The 18375-nt window shown below is 50.8% G+C and overlaps 1 protein-coding gene across 1 annotated transcript in view; it reads left to right on the top strand.

Moving 5' to 3' along the window:
* Positions 1–18375, top strand: part of Trs31 (trafficking protein particle complex subunit 31) — a 152662-nt gene that overhangs the window by 115111 nt on the left and 19176 nt on the right. The window contains exon 4 of the mRNA XM_045740828.2: positions 3192–3374. Coding sequence (XP_045596784.1) covers positions 3192–3374 — 183 coding nt within the window. The remainder of the gene's footprint in view (positions 1–3191; positions 3375–18375) is intronic.

Below are 18375 nucleotides of genomic sequence, written 5' to 3'. Positions count from 1 at the left end.
CCGCTGGACCCCGCCTAGGTTTTTCTTCCCTCTGAGCGAGGCTTATTGTTACAAGGAGTGGGGTTTTCTTTTCCCCCCTCTGCGTACGAGTTGGATTTGGTGTCGGCCCCTCCCCGGGTTCGGTTCCGTGTTTCCCCGGGTACGTCGGTTCCGTCTTTCCGGAGGTTTTCGGCTTATCGCATCCAACCTGGTGTGGTGCGGGTGGCCTTTGCGGTATACCTCCTGCGTGACCCGGATTATGCCTCAGAAATGGATCTGTCCGAGTTCAGGTTTGGGACTTCATTCCCTTTCTGGCTCCGTTACGAGGTTCCAGAGTCTTCCTGGCTAGCGGACTGCCCCTTGTTTGTTCTGGATTCCTGGCATTCCTTCTGTCGTTCCCGCACACTGGAGTGGCGGGAAGCTTCCACGGTGCTTCAGGTTTTCCTGGGGGGCGATCTTGAGTACCTGAATGATTGCTTGTTTGCCCCTGCCCTTTCCCGCGATGTGGGCATTATTCAGCTCCATGTGCAGGTTCCCACCCTTTCGGTGGCTCTCATTGCGGAGGACTTGCGCGCCCGGGGCCTTTTGGCTTCAGCCTTGCGGTTCTTTTCCGTCCTGGAACTGTCCTCGGATTGGCTCGTGGAGGAAGTGAGGACGCTTGGGTCCGTCCCAGGATCCGGCGCCTTGTCCTCGGCGGCGCGTTTGTGAGCTGCCTTGTTGAAGCTGTTCACGCTGATTTTGCGGGATGCGGTTTCCCTGTTTTATGCTTCCCATCTCGCGTGTCGGCAGACGGTGCTGGGTTCCTCTGTGGAATCTGCTTGGGCTCTGGCTCTTAGGCGTTCTTCGCCTTTTTGTCCTCTTCTGTTTGATGAGTCGGCTGTGGCGCAGTTTATTCAGGCTGCGTCGTCAGCTTGTCGTCCGATGTCGAACTTGTTGGTTTTCCTGGGGTCCCGGGGTGGGTCTTCCCGGAAGGGTCGTGCCAGGGCTCGGGGTTCTTTCAGCAGATTGGGTCGGTACGTCACGTGGCTCGTTCGATCTTCTCCTCGAGTCTTCGCGTATGGTTTTTTTACTCGGGTTTATCATCATCTCTATGGTGATCAGGTGGCCTCCTTGTTGGTGTCCCACCTGAGGGCTTCTTCTCGGCGGCAGTATGAAGTTTCCTGGCGGTCCTTCTGTTTCTTTTTGCGTCTTCGTCGTGTTAGTTCCTTGTCTGTTCAGGTGGTCTTGTCCTTCCTCTCGTGGTTGTTTCAGGACTGTCATCTTATGCCTAACACTGTCGCCTCGTATCGTGCGGCGCTGGCAGAGCCGCTTCAGCTTGCCTTCGGTATCGATGTTACGTCTGCGCCGTTTCACAAGCTGTCTCATGCATTGTTTCACCTTCGGCCTGCTCATGCGCCGCCTGAGCCGCCCTGGTCTTTGGACCGAGTGCTCGCTTTCCTTTTGTCTCCTCGTTTCGTTGCAGCCCCTTCGGTCCGGAATTGTTTTTCCAAGGCTCTTTTCTTGTTGGCATTGGCCTTTGGGAGTCGGGTAGGGGAGCTTCATGCTCTCCTCCGGCGCAGGGGTTTCTGCTTTTTTGGTCGTGGTGATTGTTTTGTTCGATTGCAGCCGTCTCCTTTTCTGGCGAAGAATGAGACTGCTGCGTTCCGGAGGGGTCCATGGGTGGTTGATGCTTGGTTGGTCAGGCCGGGGGTGCATCATGTTTTGTGTCCGGTTGCGGCGCTTCGCCGTTATTTGCGCGCCACGTCTTCTGTGTCCGGGGACGTGCTTTGGGTTGATCTGGTTTCCCCTCTTCCCTGTTCGCGGGTTCGGGTCTCCCAGGTTGTCCGCAGGGTTATTAAGTCCAGCCAGCCTGCAGTCTATCCCCGTGCCCATGACGTTCGTAAGTTCGCGGGTCTTGCTGCCGTCTTTGGGAATGTGTCTTGGCCTGATATTCGGGCGCGGGGATTTTGGCGGTCGAACAGGGTCCTGGCTGCTCGTTACCTTGTGAATGTCCCTGGGCCCCGTTGGGCCTGTGTTGCTTTGGGTCGGCGGTTGCAGACAGTTGTCTCGGCTTCGAGTTGAGGAGTGAGCGACGACCGCCTCCCGGGTAAGTCCCTCTTTTTCCGTCTGTGGGTAGTTAGCTCCGAGGAGCCGACGGGGCTTTCCCCAGAAAACCAGCGTTGAATGTAATGAAACACCATTTTCTGGGTGAGTCCCGGAGGCTCCCCAGCATCCCTCCCTCCCTCTGGTTGGCGTTTTTTTCGCGCTTTTTGACATCTAGCCTCAAGAACTGAGGTGTGGGTAGCCTTCGTGGAGGGTCTGGGGCTCCCCCTTCCCCCTCCCGGGGAGGGGGGAGCTGCGCAGACAGCGGCGTGGCAACATGTGACGTCACACTAGTTTGCTTGTTTTTCTGTTGGGGAGTTCTATCCACTAGTTCGGCTTTTGGTAGCAATTTTAACCAGAATAAGGGTTTGTTTTGAGGCGCTTACCTTTCTGGGTGCCTGTTCCGGTCGATGGCAGACATAGAATGCTTCCAACCACACGGGGGTTTCTATAGGCCATTGCTCCCCTTGCTTCTCTGAGGGGGCCCGTTTCTGGCCGTTGTCCCCGGTAGGCCTAAGAACTCCATACACATGACTGATGTCAAAGTCTGACATTAGCATATCAGCCTGGGAAAGCTCCGGGGAGACGACGGGACTCACCCAGAAAATGGCTTTTCATTACATTCAACGCTGGTTTTTTGGATTACACTTAGGTGGCCTGTGGCCACCATAAAGTCCTGCTTACCAGCGTTGGGTTTATTTTTGGTTCAAGTATGAGAGAACCAGTTCACCCTAACCTTTGAGTAGTAAAGGATGCCACCTAGTGGTGTTCGGGATAACTAGATTAGTGAGTATTAGTATACAGAGAGTTTGTTTGGTGTTTGCATATCTCCAAACGTTTTCTTGTAAGATAGTTGAGTGGGATGATCATTTATTCCCATGAGTCTCCTAGCCATGAGGGCATTCAAAGATGGTTCTTGTCCCTGATATGCTTTCTTCACCTGGAACCTGGCATTTTCACCATTCTATATATCCTGGTATGGTAAGCTGGTATCTACTTTTCAGTTGATAACTGATTAGTAGATATGCTCTAAAAATATATTTGTCTGAAAAGATTGACTGGATAATAATAATTATGATTCTTATGTGGAAGTGACATGTACTTACTCATAAATTGTCTCTGCTTTTCAGTCCCTATTTGGTAAAGAAGCTGACAAACTGGATCGAGCAACAGATGATGAGCGCATTTACTACTTGATTGAAAAAGAACCATTAGTCAATCGCTTCATATCTGTCCCACGAGACAAAAGCTCCATCAATTGTGCTGCATTTATAGCTGGCATTATTGAATCTGTTCTTAATGCTACAGGATTTGTAAGTTTTTGTTTTTAACACCTAAAGTGCATCTCTGGAAATATAGTTCAATGCACGTCTACCCAGATGCAACAAATCAGAAACTTCCAAAAATATTTTCTGAGGGAGCCCTTGTGGCTCCTGGAAGCTTCTCACTGAGATGGCTTGCAATTACTGGGACACATCAGCCATGGAGTTGTTTAGCCTACTTGGGACCAGAACTTGGCCCCTCATTGACTGAGAGAGCAGGAAACACTCCGTATCCACACTGGAGTCGGCAAATCAATACAGACCACTCCTGGCTTCAAAAGAAATAAAGCTTTGAAACTAGCAAACAAATTCCGCCAACAATGTAAATAAACGATTGTATCTCTTGAAACTAGTGCAAGCTCATTAGCACTCACCAGTAGGGAATGCAGAGCTCCAGGTCTCACCAGCCTTCCAAGCCAGTTGTGTCGCTGATGTGGACACTGTCAATTGTCCACTGTAAGGTTCCACTGTTGTCATCCAGCCTCTTTAGATCTGCTGGAAGCCACAACCAAAACCTGGCCTCCTTAGAGGTGCAGGGAACGGTGACATTTTGCTTCCTCACTGGTTGAGGCATCCAGGAAGTCAGCAAGTCGAAACAATCAACTACTGGGTTTAAAAAGAGACCGAAGCCTCAAACCCCGCTTAATGAACTCCCCTAGTTATGTAAACAAATAATCAAATCTCCTGGAGCCAGCATGAGCTCCATTGCCCTTGCCTCCCTCTCTGGTGGTGGGTGGGGAAAGGGTTTCACCAACTCCTGGAGTTTGAGCTGTCAGTTCTTCCACTGATGTAGTAGGGTCACCTGACTGTTGTGATGGTTCCAGGATCACCTCTTCCTGCTGGCTCCACTATCTCAACTAAGTGTTTTGGGACTTTGCCTTTAGTGACTTTTCTTCTACATTGTGGTTTATCATGAGTGTAGAGTGCTTGGAGCTGCATGTCCTCAGGGTTACCTTCACAGTGTGCTCCCTAGCACTACCTTTGCATTGCCAGAGTCATCTTCTCTGCAGTGTTTGGAAGTTGCTCCCTTAGAGGTCTTTCTTGCTTTTTTGGCCCTCGTTCAGGGTGAGTCAAGGGTCTTGTGCCTTTCTCTTTTAAAACAGCTCTTGGGTGCAATGACTGGTAGGGCACACTGGTGGCTCACAGGCTTTCTTTCAGCACATCAAGGTCTGCCTTCACAGCTGTGTAACCCAGGCTGTATCTGTTTACTTTTAGGCCTAACGTAGTGTCCCCAATGCCAGGGTGTCCTGCTTGGTTTACCCCTTCATGCCTTAGAAATCCCTGGTGGGTTTGGTGGTCCTATGGATGTCACCCATGAACCTGCTCTTACATTGTGTAAGTTTGAGAAATTGCTCATCATCTGTGTCACTTGACAATGATCACTCATTCTGCCTCTGCTATGCTGCCCCACTGGGTCATGACACCTTCATCCCCAAAGTCCTGTGGGGGGTTTGTTTTCCCCATGATACTCTCTTCTTTCTGACCCTCCTGATAAGACTAGGGCATATCAGGTGTCTTCTGGTTTGTGAGTTTAATTTGCTCGGTAGCAGTGGTCTAGGTCTAGCAGTGACCAGGAGACCTGGTCGAGGATCGGGCAAAACAAGCTAACAAGCATGACATCACCACCGCCGACGCGCCACTGTGTGCGCAGCTTCCTCCCCTCCACGAGAGGGGGAGCCTCAAACCCCCCCATGCTGGCTATCCAACTCCAGCTTAGAGGATGATGTGTTGAGTGGCGGTCGTTCGACTCTGGCTCCGATCCTTGTGCAGTGGTGTGCCTTGTGGTGTTGCAGTATGGTGGTGTGCGAGCCAGATGTAATTCAAGAAGTACTGTGGCTGCATGTCTCTAGGGTCACCTTCACTAGATGCCCTGTAAGTACTGCCCTTGCAGTTTGGGTTTACCTTCCACAAACTGTTCGGGAACTACCTCCGCAGGGTTCTTTTGCTGCTCGACCCTTGGGGTCAGCTGGGGCCTTCTTGCCACTGTTTGTCCTTGGGTAGGAGGTAGTATCCTTGCTGGCATGGGCACAAAGTACTATGTAGCTGTCCGCTATATGCATAGCGACAGGTTCTGTTCCTCCTGGAGACGTTGTGCTTTAACAGAGTTTTTCTTTTCCTTTTCTTTGACTGGTGGGGGTCTGCCTGGTGTGGCTGTAGGACCATTTGTATTATTTTGGTGGCCCTCCGCTAGGCCCCCGTGATTGTACATGTTGCAGGGGTTCAGCTTTTATTTGTTTGTTAGGTTGTTCTGGGATAACCGGTTAGTAAGGGGCCTGACAGCTGAGTGGACAGCACTTCGGATTCGTAGTCCTGGGGTTCCGGGTTCCATTCCTGGTGGAGGCGAAAACAAATGGGACAGAGTTTCTTTCACCCTGATGCCCCTATTACCTAGCAGTAAATAGGTACCTGGGAGTTAGACAACTGCTATGGGCTGCTTCCTGGGGGTATGTAACAAAAAGGACCAGTGGCCTGGTCCTTGACCAGGCCACAGGGATGCTAAGCCCCGAAATCATCTCAAGATAACCTCAAGATTAGCAGTACTTTGCCTGAGCTTCCTGTAGGAGTCAGTCTAATGGCCCTGGAAAACCCAATTGGGACTCATTGATCCAGTGCATGCGACCTCTGAGTCCCATCTCACTTCGTGCGAGTTTGAAGGTTGCTGTCCCCTTGTCTCAGGTGACACTTGCCGGTTTTGCCTCCGCCATGCTGCCTGATGGGTCATTGATACCTTTGACTCAGAGTCCTGCGAGTGATGTTCCTTGCTTGTACTCCAATTCACCCAGTTCACTGATATTTATATGTGGGTGCAGGCAGCTTCAGTGTTGCATGCGAGGTTTAGGTTGCTGCAACGCACTAGGTTGGTTGCCATTCCGGATGCCCCAAGGCTGCCTCACTTTGGGTATAGGGACTTTGTGGGCGTTAGTCGCCTCAACTTTGGTTTCGTCCGCGCCCCCTTGTCCTTCCCCGTCTGTTGTCCATTCGTTCCCCACCCCCATGTTGCTGGCTCCCAAACGTCTGAGGATTTCAGAGTTTAGGCAGGGTTTAGATGGTGGTGATACTCAGGCGGTTTCAGAGGCTGCCCCTTCTGGTTTGGCAGCAGGGGCATTCAAGCCTGTTCCTCCTTCCAGGGCTTTTGGGTCGAACTAGCAGACCCCCCCTTCTTTCCTGCTTTTCCGGTGGACTTTGCTTTTTTCTCTAGAGGCAGAGGGTTTGGAGGATGGCTCTGCCCTAGGTCCTGATGTGGAGAATCCCGGGGCTGAAGGGGGGGTTTGGCTTGGGGGGGGGGGGCTGGGTATTGTGTGGGACTTGGACCGCTTCCTTGTCTCTCCCTCCCAGTGGAGTTGCTGCAGCTGCAGTCCCATCTTTGGCTGTTTTCTGGGGGGAGCCCTGTCGGCTCCCTGGAGCTATCCTGGCTGAATGGATATGTATAACTTCTGGCATCAGTCAAAGTGCTAGGAGTTCTAGCACGAGGAGCAAAGGCCTATAGAAACCCCCTTGTGATTGGGAGCATTCTATGTCTGCCATCGACCAGGACAGGCACCCAGAAAGGTAGGCACCCCAAAACAAACCCCTATTCTGGTGAAATTATTGCTACCGAAAGCCGAACAAGTGGACAGAACTCCCCAAACAAAATTATCAAACTAGCATGACGTCATCACGTCGCCACGCCACTGTCTGCGCAACCCCCCTTCCCCGAGAGGGGGAAGGGGGAGCCCCAGACCCTCCACGCCGGCGATCCAACTGTCAGTTCTTGGCTGATGGTATTACTGGCTGGTCGAGTGCCTCTGGCTCCGGTTATTTTTCAGTTCTGTGCCTTGTGGTGTGGACTGTCTCTACCGGTGGGGTGTGAGCCAGGAGTAAGATTCCAGAGTACTTGGGCTGCATGTGCCTAGGGCTATCTTCCCTAGGTGCCCTGTAAGTACTGCCCTTGGGGCTTGGAGCCACCTTCCACAAGTCGCCTTGGGCTCTACCTCCGCTGTGTCCTTTACTGCTCGGTACTGGGCCGCCCTTGGAGTCGGCTGGGGTTTTGTTGCCCTGGTTTGTCTCTGGGTAGGTGGTAGTTTTTGTCACTGGTAGGGGCGCAGGGTACTGCACAGCTAGTTTTCACCATTAACAGCGGCCGGCTCTGTTCCGCCTGGGTACGTTGTCCTCATGCGGGGTTTTTCTTTTGTTTTTGTCTGGTGGGGGGTCTGCCTTTACTATGGTTCCCCTTTCCTGTTCTGGGTGATTTTCTTTCGAATTCTTCTGTTGGCGGTACTCCCCGCTTGGCCCCTGTGAGTGGACACGTCCCGGGGGTTCAGCTTTAGCAGTTTGTTGGCAGATTTGAGCGCCGGTTTGCGGTACCCTGCCTGGGCTTCCCTTAGCGTGTACCAAAGGCTAAGGACCCTGGGAAACCCCACGGGGGCTCTGTGGTCCTCTAGGTGTGTCTCCAGAGTCCCCCCCCCCCCCCTCGCATCCTGCGAGTTTGACGGTTGATCTGTCCCCTTGTCTCAGGGTGACACTCACCGGTTGTGCCTCCGCCATGCTGCCTGTTGGGTCCTTGTTCTTGTGACCTGGAGTCGTCCGATGATTGTTGTCGGTACGCGCTCTCCTTCACCCAGGCCACTGGTCTTGATAATCGGGTGCAGGCGGCTGCGGCGTTGCTTGCTGGGTGTATGTTGCTGCAACACACTTGGTTGTTTGCGGCCCCAGATGCCCCGAGGCTGCCCTGTTTTGGTGGTTGTGGTCGGGACTTGGGGGTGGGAGTCGCTTTGACTCTGGCTCCTTCCGCTCCTTGTTCTTCCCCTTCTGTTCTACTCACTTCCTCCCTTGCTTTCTGCTCCGAACCATAGGCGGGTTTCGGGGTTGGGGGGGGTCTGGTTGGGTTGAGACTCAGGCGGTCTTGGGGGTTTTCCTCTTCCGGGGTGGCGGCGGAGGCATTCGAGTTGGTTCCTCCAGCCGTGCCGTATGGGTCTGACCAGTGGGCTCCCTTCATTAGTGTTTGCACGGCTGCCCCAACTTTTCCTTGTTAAGCTGGGGCTTTGGGGGTGCGGCTCGGCCCTGGGTCATGCCGTAGAGGTTCTCGGGGTTAGGGAGGGGTTGCCTGGGGGGGCTTCGGCCCCGTTTGCCCCTCTTGGGTCTTTGTAACTTTGGTGTGGGGCTGGCAGTTCCTCAGAGTGGGGTTGTTCCTTCCCTCTGTGTTCCTGTTTTCGGTTATACCCCTCCCTGGTTTCGGTTCCGTGTTCCTTCGGGTTCGTCGGTCCCGTCGTTCCTGGGGGTGTGTTTCACCCCCTTTTCCTTACCCTTTTCGCTCTTATGTCGCGATGCTGTTCAAAAAAAAAAAAAAGTGTTCAGGTAAGGTACATCCATACAAGTGTGACACAAACATTGATGGATTTCTTTATTGACCTAGTACATAGTGCCTAAACCGCTTCGTATCATTGGCCCTGCATGTTCCTTGGTCAGGGGTGCTTGTTGTGGTTCTCGTTGGTTTGCGAGTCTCTTCGTACCTTCCAATATTATTGGACCATCTGTTGATTTTTGATGTGGTTTCCCTCGGGTCTTTTGTCGGCCTTGTTGGTTCCCTTCCATCATCTGTTTTCTTTTGCTTCGTTTTCGCCTTGTTTTGTTTTCGCGTCGTCTCTACTTCCAGTTTCGGCGTTCTTTGTCTTCGTTCCGCACGAATTCCTGGTGTTTGTACGATGTCTGTACGTTGTGTGTACGATATGTGTGTCCGCCTGGTGTACGAGCCACGCCTCCCGGTGGACGGGTGGTGCTTTTCGTACCTCGTGTAATTACCTAAGTGTAATTACCTAAGTGTAGTTACAGGATGAGAGCTACGCTCGTGGTGTCCCGTCTTCCCAGCACTCTTTGTCATATAACGCTTTGAAACTACTGACGGTCTTGGCCTCCACCACCTTCTCACTTAACTTGTTCCAACCGTCTACCACTCTATTTGCGAAGGTGAATTTTCTTATATTTCTTCGGCATCTGTGTTTAGCTAGTTTAAATCTATGACCTCTTGTTCTTGAAGTGTCAGGTCTCAAGAAATCTTCCCTGTCGATTTTATCAATTCCTGTTACTATTTTGTACGTAGTGATCATATCACCTCTTATTCTTCTGTCTTCTAGTTTTGGCATGTTTAATGCTTCTAACCTCTCCTCGTAGCTCTTGCCCTTCAGTTCTGGGAGCCACTTAGTAGCATGTCTTTGCACCTTTTCCAGTTTGTAGATGTGCTTCTTAAGATATGGGCACCACACAACAGCTGCATATTCTAGCTTTGGCCTAACAAAAGTCAAGAACAATTTCTGTAGTATATCGCCATCCATGTATTTAAATGCAATTCTGAAGTTAGAAAGCATAGCATAGGCTCCTTGCACAATATTCTTTATGTGGTCCTCAGGTGATCGTTTTCTATCTAGAACCACCCCTAGATCTCTTTCTTTATCAAAATTCTTTAAAGATTTCTCACATAATATATAGGTTGTGTGGGGTCTATGTTCTCCTATTCCACATTCCATAACATGACATTTATTAACATTAAATTCCATTTGCCAAGTGGCACTCCATATACTTATTTTGTCCAGGTCTTCTTGAAGGGCATGACAATCATCTAAATTTCTTATCCTTCCTATTATCTTAGCATCATCAGCAAACATGTTCATATAATTCTGTATACCAACTGGTAGATCATTTATGTAGACAATAAACATCACTGGTGCAAGAACTGAACCCTGTGGTACTCCACTTGTGACATTTCTCCATTCAGATACATTGCCTCTGATTACTGCTCTCATTTTTCTATCAGTCAGAAAATTTTTCATCCATGTTAGAAGCTTACCTGTCACCCCTCCAATATTTTCCAGTTTCCAGAACAACCTCTTATGTGGAACTCTGTCGAAAGCTTTTTTAGGTCTAGATAGATGCAATCAACCCAACCATCTCTTTCCTGTAATATCTCTGTGGCTTGATCATAGAAACTGAGTAAATTCGATACACAGGATCTTCCAGATCGAAAACCATACAGTCTGTCTGATATTATATCATTTCTCTCCAGGTGTTCTACCCATTTAGTTTTGATTAGTTTTTCCAATACTTTCACTATTACACTTGTCAATGATACAGGTCTATAATTGAGGGGGTCTTCCCTGCTGCCACTTTTGTAGATTGGAACTATGTTAGCCTGTTTCCGCACGTCTGCTACGATTCCTGTACACAGGGATGCCTGAAAGATCAGGTGAAGTGGAATGCTGAGCTCAGAAGCACATTCTCTCAGAACCCATGGTGAAACGCCATCTGGGCCAGCTGCTTTGTTCTTACTGAGCTCCTTTAGCATATTTTCCACTTCTTCTCTAGACACCTCTATCCGCTCTATGTTGTTCTCTAGAATTCTTATTGTGTCTGGTTCTCTGAAGATTTCATTTTGTACAAACACACGTTGGAACTTTTCATTTAATGTTTCACACATTTCCTTTTCATTTTCCGTGAATCTGTTTCCCATTTTCAACCTCTGGATATTATCCTTTACCTGCAATTTGTTGTTTATGAATTTGTAGAATAGGCCCGGTTCTGTTTTACATTTATCCGCTATCCCTTTTTCAAAATTCCTTTCTGGAATTGTGTGTGTGTGCTGGGGACGCGGTGTGCGTTTTGTTTACGGGCGGTATGGTCGTGTGTTCGCGCCGTTTCTCGTGGTTTTCTACAGCTTCTTGCTCGTTTCTCCCTCCAGTTGTGGCCCTCTGGATGCTGAGGGTGTTTTGCATTTATATCTGGGGGTGTCACTTTCTTCTTACTCTGCTTCTTGATGTGGGATGGTTTGGCATGGCGCCGCCTCGCCCTCTGTACTGCTTCGTCTTCTGCATGGCGTGCGCCTCTGGCCATATTCTCCTTCGTATTCTCCCTCTGGCCGTATTCGCCTTCGCATTTTATTCTGGTAATGGTACATACTATGCCTCCTGTCTCGAGTGTGCATGGCTTTCGGGCACACCTTTCGCGCTGCTCCTAGTATGTTACTTGGCTCACCTGTGTTGTGGCACGGTCGTGTGTCTGCTCTGCAGGTGAGGTTGTCATGTCTGGCGCTTCTGTCGGCCTAGTGCTGGTTCTCACTTTTGGTGGGGTGCTCGCCTAGTAGTGCTTGCGGGGGTTGAGCTCTGGCTCTTGGGCCCTGCCTCTCTTGTCAGTTAACGGTTGTGCAGTTTCCTGAGCCTTCTGGGCTCTGTCTTCACGTTTGCTCCTGTGGGTGGCGTCTGCCTCCTCCACATGGCTTTTTGGTGGTTTTCGCTTCCTTTCCCTCTGCCATTAATCGGGTTCTTTTTAGTGTCTGTGGCTCCTTTGGGTGCTCACTACCTCCTGTGTCCCCTTGTGCGTACCTGCATACGGACATGAGTAAAGTGGACCTGCGGAGGGCCTCTTGGCCCGTGCGAGGCAGCTATTGTTTCTTACCATCCATTCCCACTCACATACATGTCCAACCCGCCCTTGCACCAATCGTGGGGCCCCACTACCACGTTACATGGTAATTGGTTCCGCACATCACCGTGCCGGTAATTCCTCCGGTCTTTCCTGATTCTGCGCTTATCCCTTTTATGCCCATTGTTTCGTGCCCACAATGTGCCACAAGGGTGGCGTGTGTCACTATCCCAGTTTCTATTGTTTCGTGGAGATTGGTCAATAAACACAAACACTAAGGAACTACTTATCTTTTGTTGTGTATATAGTAGTTGCGGGTGATAATTGGCGGGCAATGGTGCGGGTTGGGCGCACTGAGTGTCGGTACGGTGTCTCGCATGTCTGTTCTAGACCACACTTGCCGGTAGACTAGTTATTATTCGCTACTCTGCTGGTTATATGCTTGGGCGCCGCCTCAGTTCTCCACAGGTTGGCAGGACTTTTCGTTGGACGTACGGAACGGTTTGAGTTCCATCGTTGGTACTTTGTAGAGCTTTGCTTCTCTAGTTAGGCTCATGCGTTTGGGGTGGGTATCTTCTTGGGATACTCTACTCACTCCGCCATCCTTGTTTATTCTTCCCTGCTTGGCGGGATTGCGTCGATGGCTCCTGACTGGGGTGTTTGGTGTGGTGTTTGGTCACCTTGCATGTGTCTTTAGTGCCTTTTGTCCATCTTTTGTTCTTTGTTGTCCTGTGGGGCTCTGCCTCACATTTTGGTGATTTTGTTTTCGTTGTAGACCCCGGGTTTTTTTTCCCTGTCTGGACACTTCCTTGCCTATCTTCGGTGCCTGACTGCACCCTGCTGGCCGTGAGGTCCCTCAGGTATGTACGCGCTCCTCTACACATTTTGTGGTTGGTCGTGTGCGTTACTTCCCGGCCGCTCCTTGGGCCGTATTCGTGGTTTTTCCTTACCTATTTCCGTTTTTCCTCCCCCATGCTGCACTTTTTGTGTATCTGGGTCAGTGCTTCTTGATTATCCTGTTTGGTGCTCCGGTGGACCTCTGTCCATGTCCCACGTCCTGCTTTTGGACTTCTCCGGTGTTTCGTTTTGGTACCGAGTTCCTGCGATTTCTGTGTGGTTTTCTGCAGGCTTCGGGTTGCGCTGTCTGTGGGGGGGGGGGGGGGGGGGTTTGAACTTTTTGGTCTGCTGCTCCTGCCTTCCTGGTTCCTTTTCTTGGAACTGGGTTTGCTGGGTTCCGCTCCTGGTTTCGGTTTTTCCTTGTTCCTTTTCCGGACCGGGTGTGTTTGCTTTCCTGCGGTTCTCGTCCTTGGTAGTTCTCCTCTTGGATGCCTCGGGGATGCGTGTATCATTCTTCCCTGCTGGAGCTGGTTCTGTTGCTCCTTTGGGTTGCGGGGTCGCTGTTTTTAGATTCGCATTTTGCGCTTTCGATCGTGGTGTTCGTTTCTCGTCGTTTGTGTCGGCACAGGTGGGTTCGTTATTGGTCTCCCCCCTGCGTGTTTCATCTTGGGGGCGGTGTGTGGTTTTTCCTATCACTGGGAAGGGTCCTTCGGTCTTTGATAGGGTTGGCTTGTCTTCCCTTCAGGGGGGTTCTGGGACCATTGTCTGGGATTGTCCTGTCACCTCATGTTGGGCGGTGCTGGCAGAGCCGCTCCTGCTTGCGTTCAGTGTTGCGGTTCCTTCTGCTCCGTTCCACTTGTTGTCCTGGGTGTTGTTCCCCTCTGGCCTGCTCTTGAGTTTTGGGGTCGTCCTGGTCGTTGGCCTGGGTGGTCTTTTTCTTCTCGTTTTGGTCTTTGTTTTGTCTCTGGTTTTGGTTGTTCAGTTAGGACGTGTGGTATCCGCCTCTCGGTTCCTTCCCTGTTTTACTTATCTTTTGGTAAGGTAGCTCCGGGGAGCCGACGGGGCTCCCCCCAGAAAACCAGTGTTGAATGTAATGAAACACCATTTTCTGGGCGAGTTCCGGAGCCTCCCCGGCATCCCTCCCTCCCTCCCGGTCAGCGGCGTTTTTCGCGTATTTTGACATCCAGCCTAAGAACTGCCAGTTGGATCGCCGGCGTGAAGGGTCTGGGGCTCCCCCTTCCCCCTCTCGGGGAGGGGGGGGGGGTTGCGCAGACGGTGGTGCGGTGACGTGATGACGTCATGCTAGTTTGATAATTTTGTTTGGGGAGTTCTGTCCACTCGTTCAGCTTTTGGTAGCAATAATTTCACTAGAATAGGGGTTTGTTTTGGGGCGCTTACCTTTCTGGGTGCCTGTCCCGGTCGATGGCAGACATAGAATGCTCCCAATCACAAGGGGGTTTCTATAGGCCATTGCTCCTCGTGCCTCTCTGAGGGGGCCAGGTTCTGGCTCGTGGTCCCCGGTAGGCAAGAACTCCTAGCACTTTAACTGATGCCAGAAAGTTATACATATCCATTCAGCCTGGATAGCTCCGGGGAGCCTCCGGGACTCACCCAGAAAATGGCGTTTCATTACATTCAACATTGGTTTTTTGGAGGGCAGGTCACTCATCGGTTGTTCGGGCAGCTGTGCGGGAGTCTGAACTTCTTCATGCTGGTCTACCCATCGGGTTGGATCTGGCTTCAGCGCCTGTGCTGGTTCCTTCAGGGACGTCCCTTCCACTGCTTTCGCAATCACTGGGTTCAGTCCTCGGGGGCCTTGCGTCGGCTGCTGCGTTGGCGGCTTCCCTTTCGGGTTCTTCAGGGTTCAGTGCTGTGGCGCCTACCCGAGCTCTCGCTCGATGTTTTTCAAGGATGCCTCGTCTCTTGGTTGGGATTTTGTGACCATTGCTCACCAGGCTGACCAGGGTTGGTGGGATCTGTCCTTCCAGCAGGCTCACAGCTCTGTGCAGGAGTTCACAGCGGTGTGACTTTTGCTTCACAGGGTTTGCGTCGCTTGCGGATGGACGATCCGGCTCCATTTGGACTGCTTTCCAGTGGTTCATTGTCTGAACCGTTGGGGGTTCTGTGCGGGCCTTGGCTCTTTGGGGTTGGTCGCTTCAGGTGACTCGTCTGCTGGTGTCGTGGGGTTTGGCTCTCCCGGCAGTTCATATCCAGCAAGTGTCCAACGTCCTGGCAGACGGCCTGTCTTGGTTTATTTCCCTGTACACAGAATGGACAGTCGATGCCGATTCCTGCAGTTGGCTCTGCTGGGCGTACCGACACCCAGTGGTGAACCTCTTCGCGTCAGCGTGGTTGAGGCATCTCCCGGTATATGTGTTGCCCTACCCCGACTGCGAGGCCATCGGGGTCGATGCCTTTCGGCAGGACTGGTCGAGGTGGGGGTTACCTGTACCCCTTCTCCCCCAGTCGTGCTGTTGCTTCAGGTTCTGGCTCAGTTGGAGACTTACCAGGGGAGAGTAGTCCTGTTGGTCCCTTGGTAGCTGGCCCAGCCTTGGTTTCTTGTGCTGCTTGCTTGGTATCTGAACCCCGGGGTCTTTCCGCGGCTTCGTCTCTTTCAGCAGATTGATCCGGTCTGGTATGTGGCTGGTTCGATCTTCTCTTCCGATCTTCGCATTTGGCCTTTCTGATGCGGGTTTATCACCACTTGTATGGTGATCAGGTGACTTCGTTGATGGTATCCCACCTGCATGTTTCGTCTTGGTGACAGTATGAAATTTCCTGGTGGTCTTTTCATCACATTTTGTCTCTTCATATGCTGTCTTTGATTTCTGATCGGCTGTTTTGTCATTTCTCTCTTCGCTGTTTCAAGACTGTCATCTTATGCTGAATACTGTCCCCTCGTACCATATGGCGCTGGTGGAGCCGCTTCAGCTTGCGTTCAGGGTGGATGTCATTTCTGCTCCGTTCCTCAAGCTATCTCATGCGTTGTTTTACCTCCGACCTGCTCATGCGCCGCCTGAGCCATCCTGGTCATTGGACTGGATGCTTTCTTTTCTCTCTTCTCGGGTTATGGTATCCCCTTCGGTTCAGGATTGTTTTTCTAAGGGTCTTTTCTTGTTGGCATTGGCCTCTAGGGGTTGAGTCGGAGGAGTTTCGTGCTTTCCTCTGGCACAGGGGTTTCTGCTCTTTCGGTCCTGGTGATCGGTTTGTTCGTTTGCAGCCGTTTCCTTCTTTTCTGGCAAAGTATGTGACTGCTGCTTTCTGTAGGGATCCTTGGGATGTTGATGCTTGGTTGCTTCGGCAGGGGGTGTATCATGTCTTGTGCCTGGTTGTGGCTCTTCACCGTTACTTAGACACCACGGCCTTGGTGGCTGGGGATGCACTTTGAGTGGACCTGGTTTCCCTTCTTCCGTGTTCCAGGATACGGGTCTCCCAGGTCATCTTCAGGGTTATTCGGTCCAGCCAGCCTGCGGTCTATCCTCATGCCCACGACATTCATAAGTTCGCAGCTTTGGCTGCTGTTTTGATAACATGTCCTGGGCTGACATTCAGGCGCGGGGTTTTTGGTGGTCAAACAAAGTCCTGGCTGCACGTTACCTGGTTAATGTTCCTGGTCCTGCTCGGGTGTGTATAGCCCTGGGTCTCAGGTTGCAGGCAGTTGTCTCGACTTGGAGTTGAGGAGCGAGTGACGACCGCCTCCCGGGTAAGTCCCTCTTTTTCTTGTCTTTGGTTAGGTAGTTCCAGGGAGCTGGAAGGGCTCTCCACAGAAAACCAGCATTGGATGTACAGTAATGAAATGCAATTTTCTAGGTGAGTCCCGAAGGCTCCACAGCAACCCTCCCTCAGGTTTGCTTTTTTTTTTTTTTTTGCGTTTTTGAAATTCAGCTTCTGAACTGGGGTTGAATAGCTGGTATGGGGGGGGTCTGGGGCTCCCCTTCCCCCTCCTGGGGAGGGGGGGGGGGGAGCTGCACACACAGTGGTGAGGCGGGGATGGTGACATCATGCTTGTTTGCTAGTTTTCAGTTTTTAGAGTTCTGCTTGCTATTTCGGCTTTCAGTCACAATTTTTAACCAGCTGTAGTTTGTTTTGGGATGCCTACTGTTCTGGTTGCCTAACCTGGTATATGGCAGACATAGAATTCTTCCAACCACATGGGGCTTTCTATAGGGCATTGTTCCTTGTGCCTCTCTGAGGGGGCCAGGTTCTGCCTTGTGGTCCCCGGTAGGTTAGAACTCCATCGAATTGACTGATGCCATGGTCTAATACATACATATCAGACCGGTAAGATCCGGGGGTGCCTCTGGGACTCGCCCAGAAAATGCTGTTATATTACATTCGACGCTGGTTTTATGGAGCCTGTGGCGGAGTTGGTCAGTTTCTGCCCCCTCCAGAGGTTTGAGTTTTTCCATGCAGACTTCTTTCCCTTGTCTGCCTCAGGTTATTTTGAAGTGGATGTCCTCTGGCGTAGTTGAAATGACTACACCCCTTCGGTGGGTTTCCCGCTTCCAAAACAGGACTCAACGGAGCTCCAGTTCATCCTTAACCTTTTGAGGTTAAACCTGGTTATCCTCTGTCATACGTTCCAGATGACCACCTTGTCCAAGGTTTGTCTCATATTAACCCTTCAATTGCGCATCGCATCATATGATGCTTTGACCGACTTGCAGTAAATTGCGCATTGCATCATGTGATGCTTTGGAGTACTACGCAAGATTTAAATGGCCCGCGGATACACGGGGTTCACCACACCTTCATCAGGGTTCTTGTAAACAGACGCCATTTTAAAAAAAAATCGTGGGCCAAACTCGCGGGTGTTAGGGGCCTCAGTATTGAGTCAGCTACCAAGCCTGATGCACGCAGCATGAACTCACAGCACTGCTGTTCAGCTTGTGACCACAGCATCGCCTAAAAATGCCATAATATACCTGTTCATGCTATTATGTAGCGATGATATTATTACAGAAGACCCCTGACTGTGATAAAACTGACCAGGGTTCTGATAATAGCAGGATTGTGGTGATATTTGGCGCTGTGTGCCATGGAGGGAAGAGTAATGCTGTGGGCATTGTGGGAGGATGGTGGCGTTGTCTTTTGGGTGTGTGTGGCCACCTTTTATTGACTGCACTCACCATACCAGCTTAGTGGTTCGCTATGGTGAACACAAATGTAGATACCTATATATAACGTGTGTATAGTGTGAGATAACAGCGAGAGTAGGAGGTTGGGAGCCACCATTTTGGTGAGGGAGGAGCGTCGTCTTCAGGACTTACCATGTTGTTTACTGATGACCACGATGGTCTTTGGGCACCATACCAGTTTACTTGTACAAGTATGGTGAATAAAACAGGTAGATATTTATATATAATGTGTGTATATAGCGTAATAACACCACAAACAGTATTGTTGTAGGAGAAATATTAGTGCGTCTGGCCTTGAGGGCGGCCGCCACCAGCTGACTGTGTTAGTAGCTACGTCTTTGTGCCTTTACTCACCATACAAGCTTAGATGTACAGTTATGGTGAACAAAACATGTAAATACTTATATATAACGTCTGTATATAAAAGCAAAAACAGTATGGTGAGTGGAGAATGGTGGCAAGTCAGGTGAGGTGAGGTGAGGGAGGGAGTGGCAGCCAGTGGCAGCCAGTCACTGCCTGCCACTGCCACTGCCACTCAGCATGCCAACTTAGTGGTTCGTTATGGTGAACAAAACATGCAGATACTTATATATAACCTGTGTATATAGTGTAATAACCAACAAAGTATT

The sequence above is a fragment of the Procambarus clarkii genome, chromosome 13, assembly GCF_040958095.1.
Source record: "Procambarus clarkii isolate CNS0578487 chromosome 13, FALCON_Pclarkii_2.0, whole genome shotgun sequence".
Lineage (NCBI taxonomy): Eukaryota > Metazoa > Arthropoda > Malacostraca > Decapoda > Cambaridae > Procambarus > Procambarus clarkii.
Note: the sequence above shows the minus strand (reverse complement) of the source record. Positions and strands in the feature narration are given on the sequence as shown.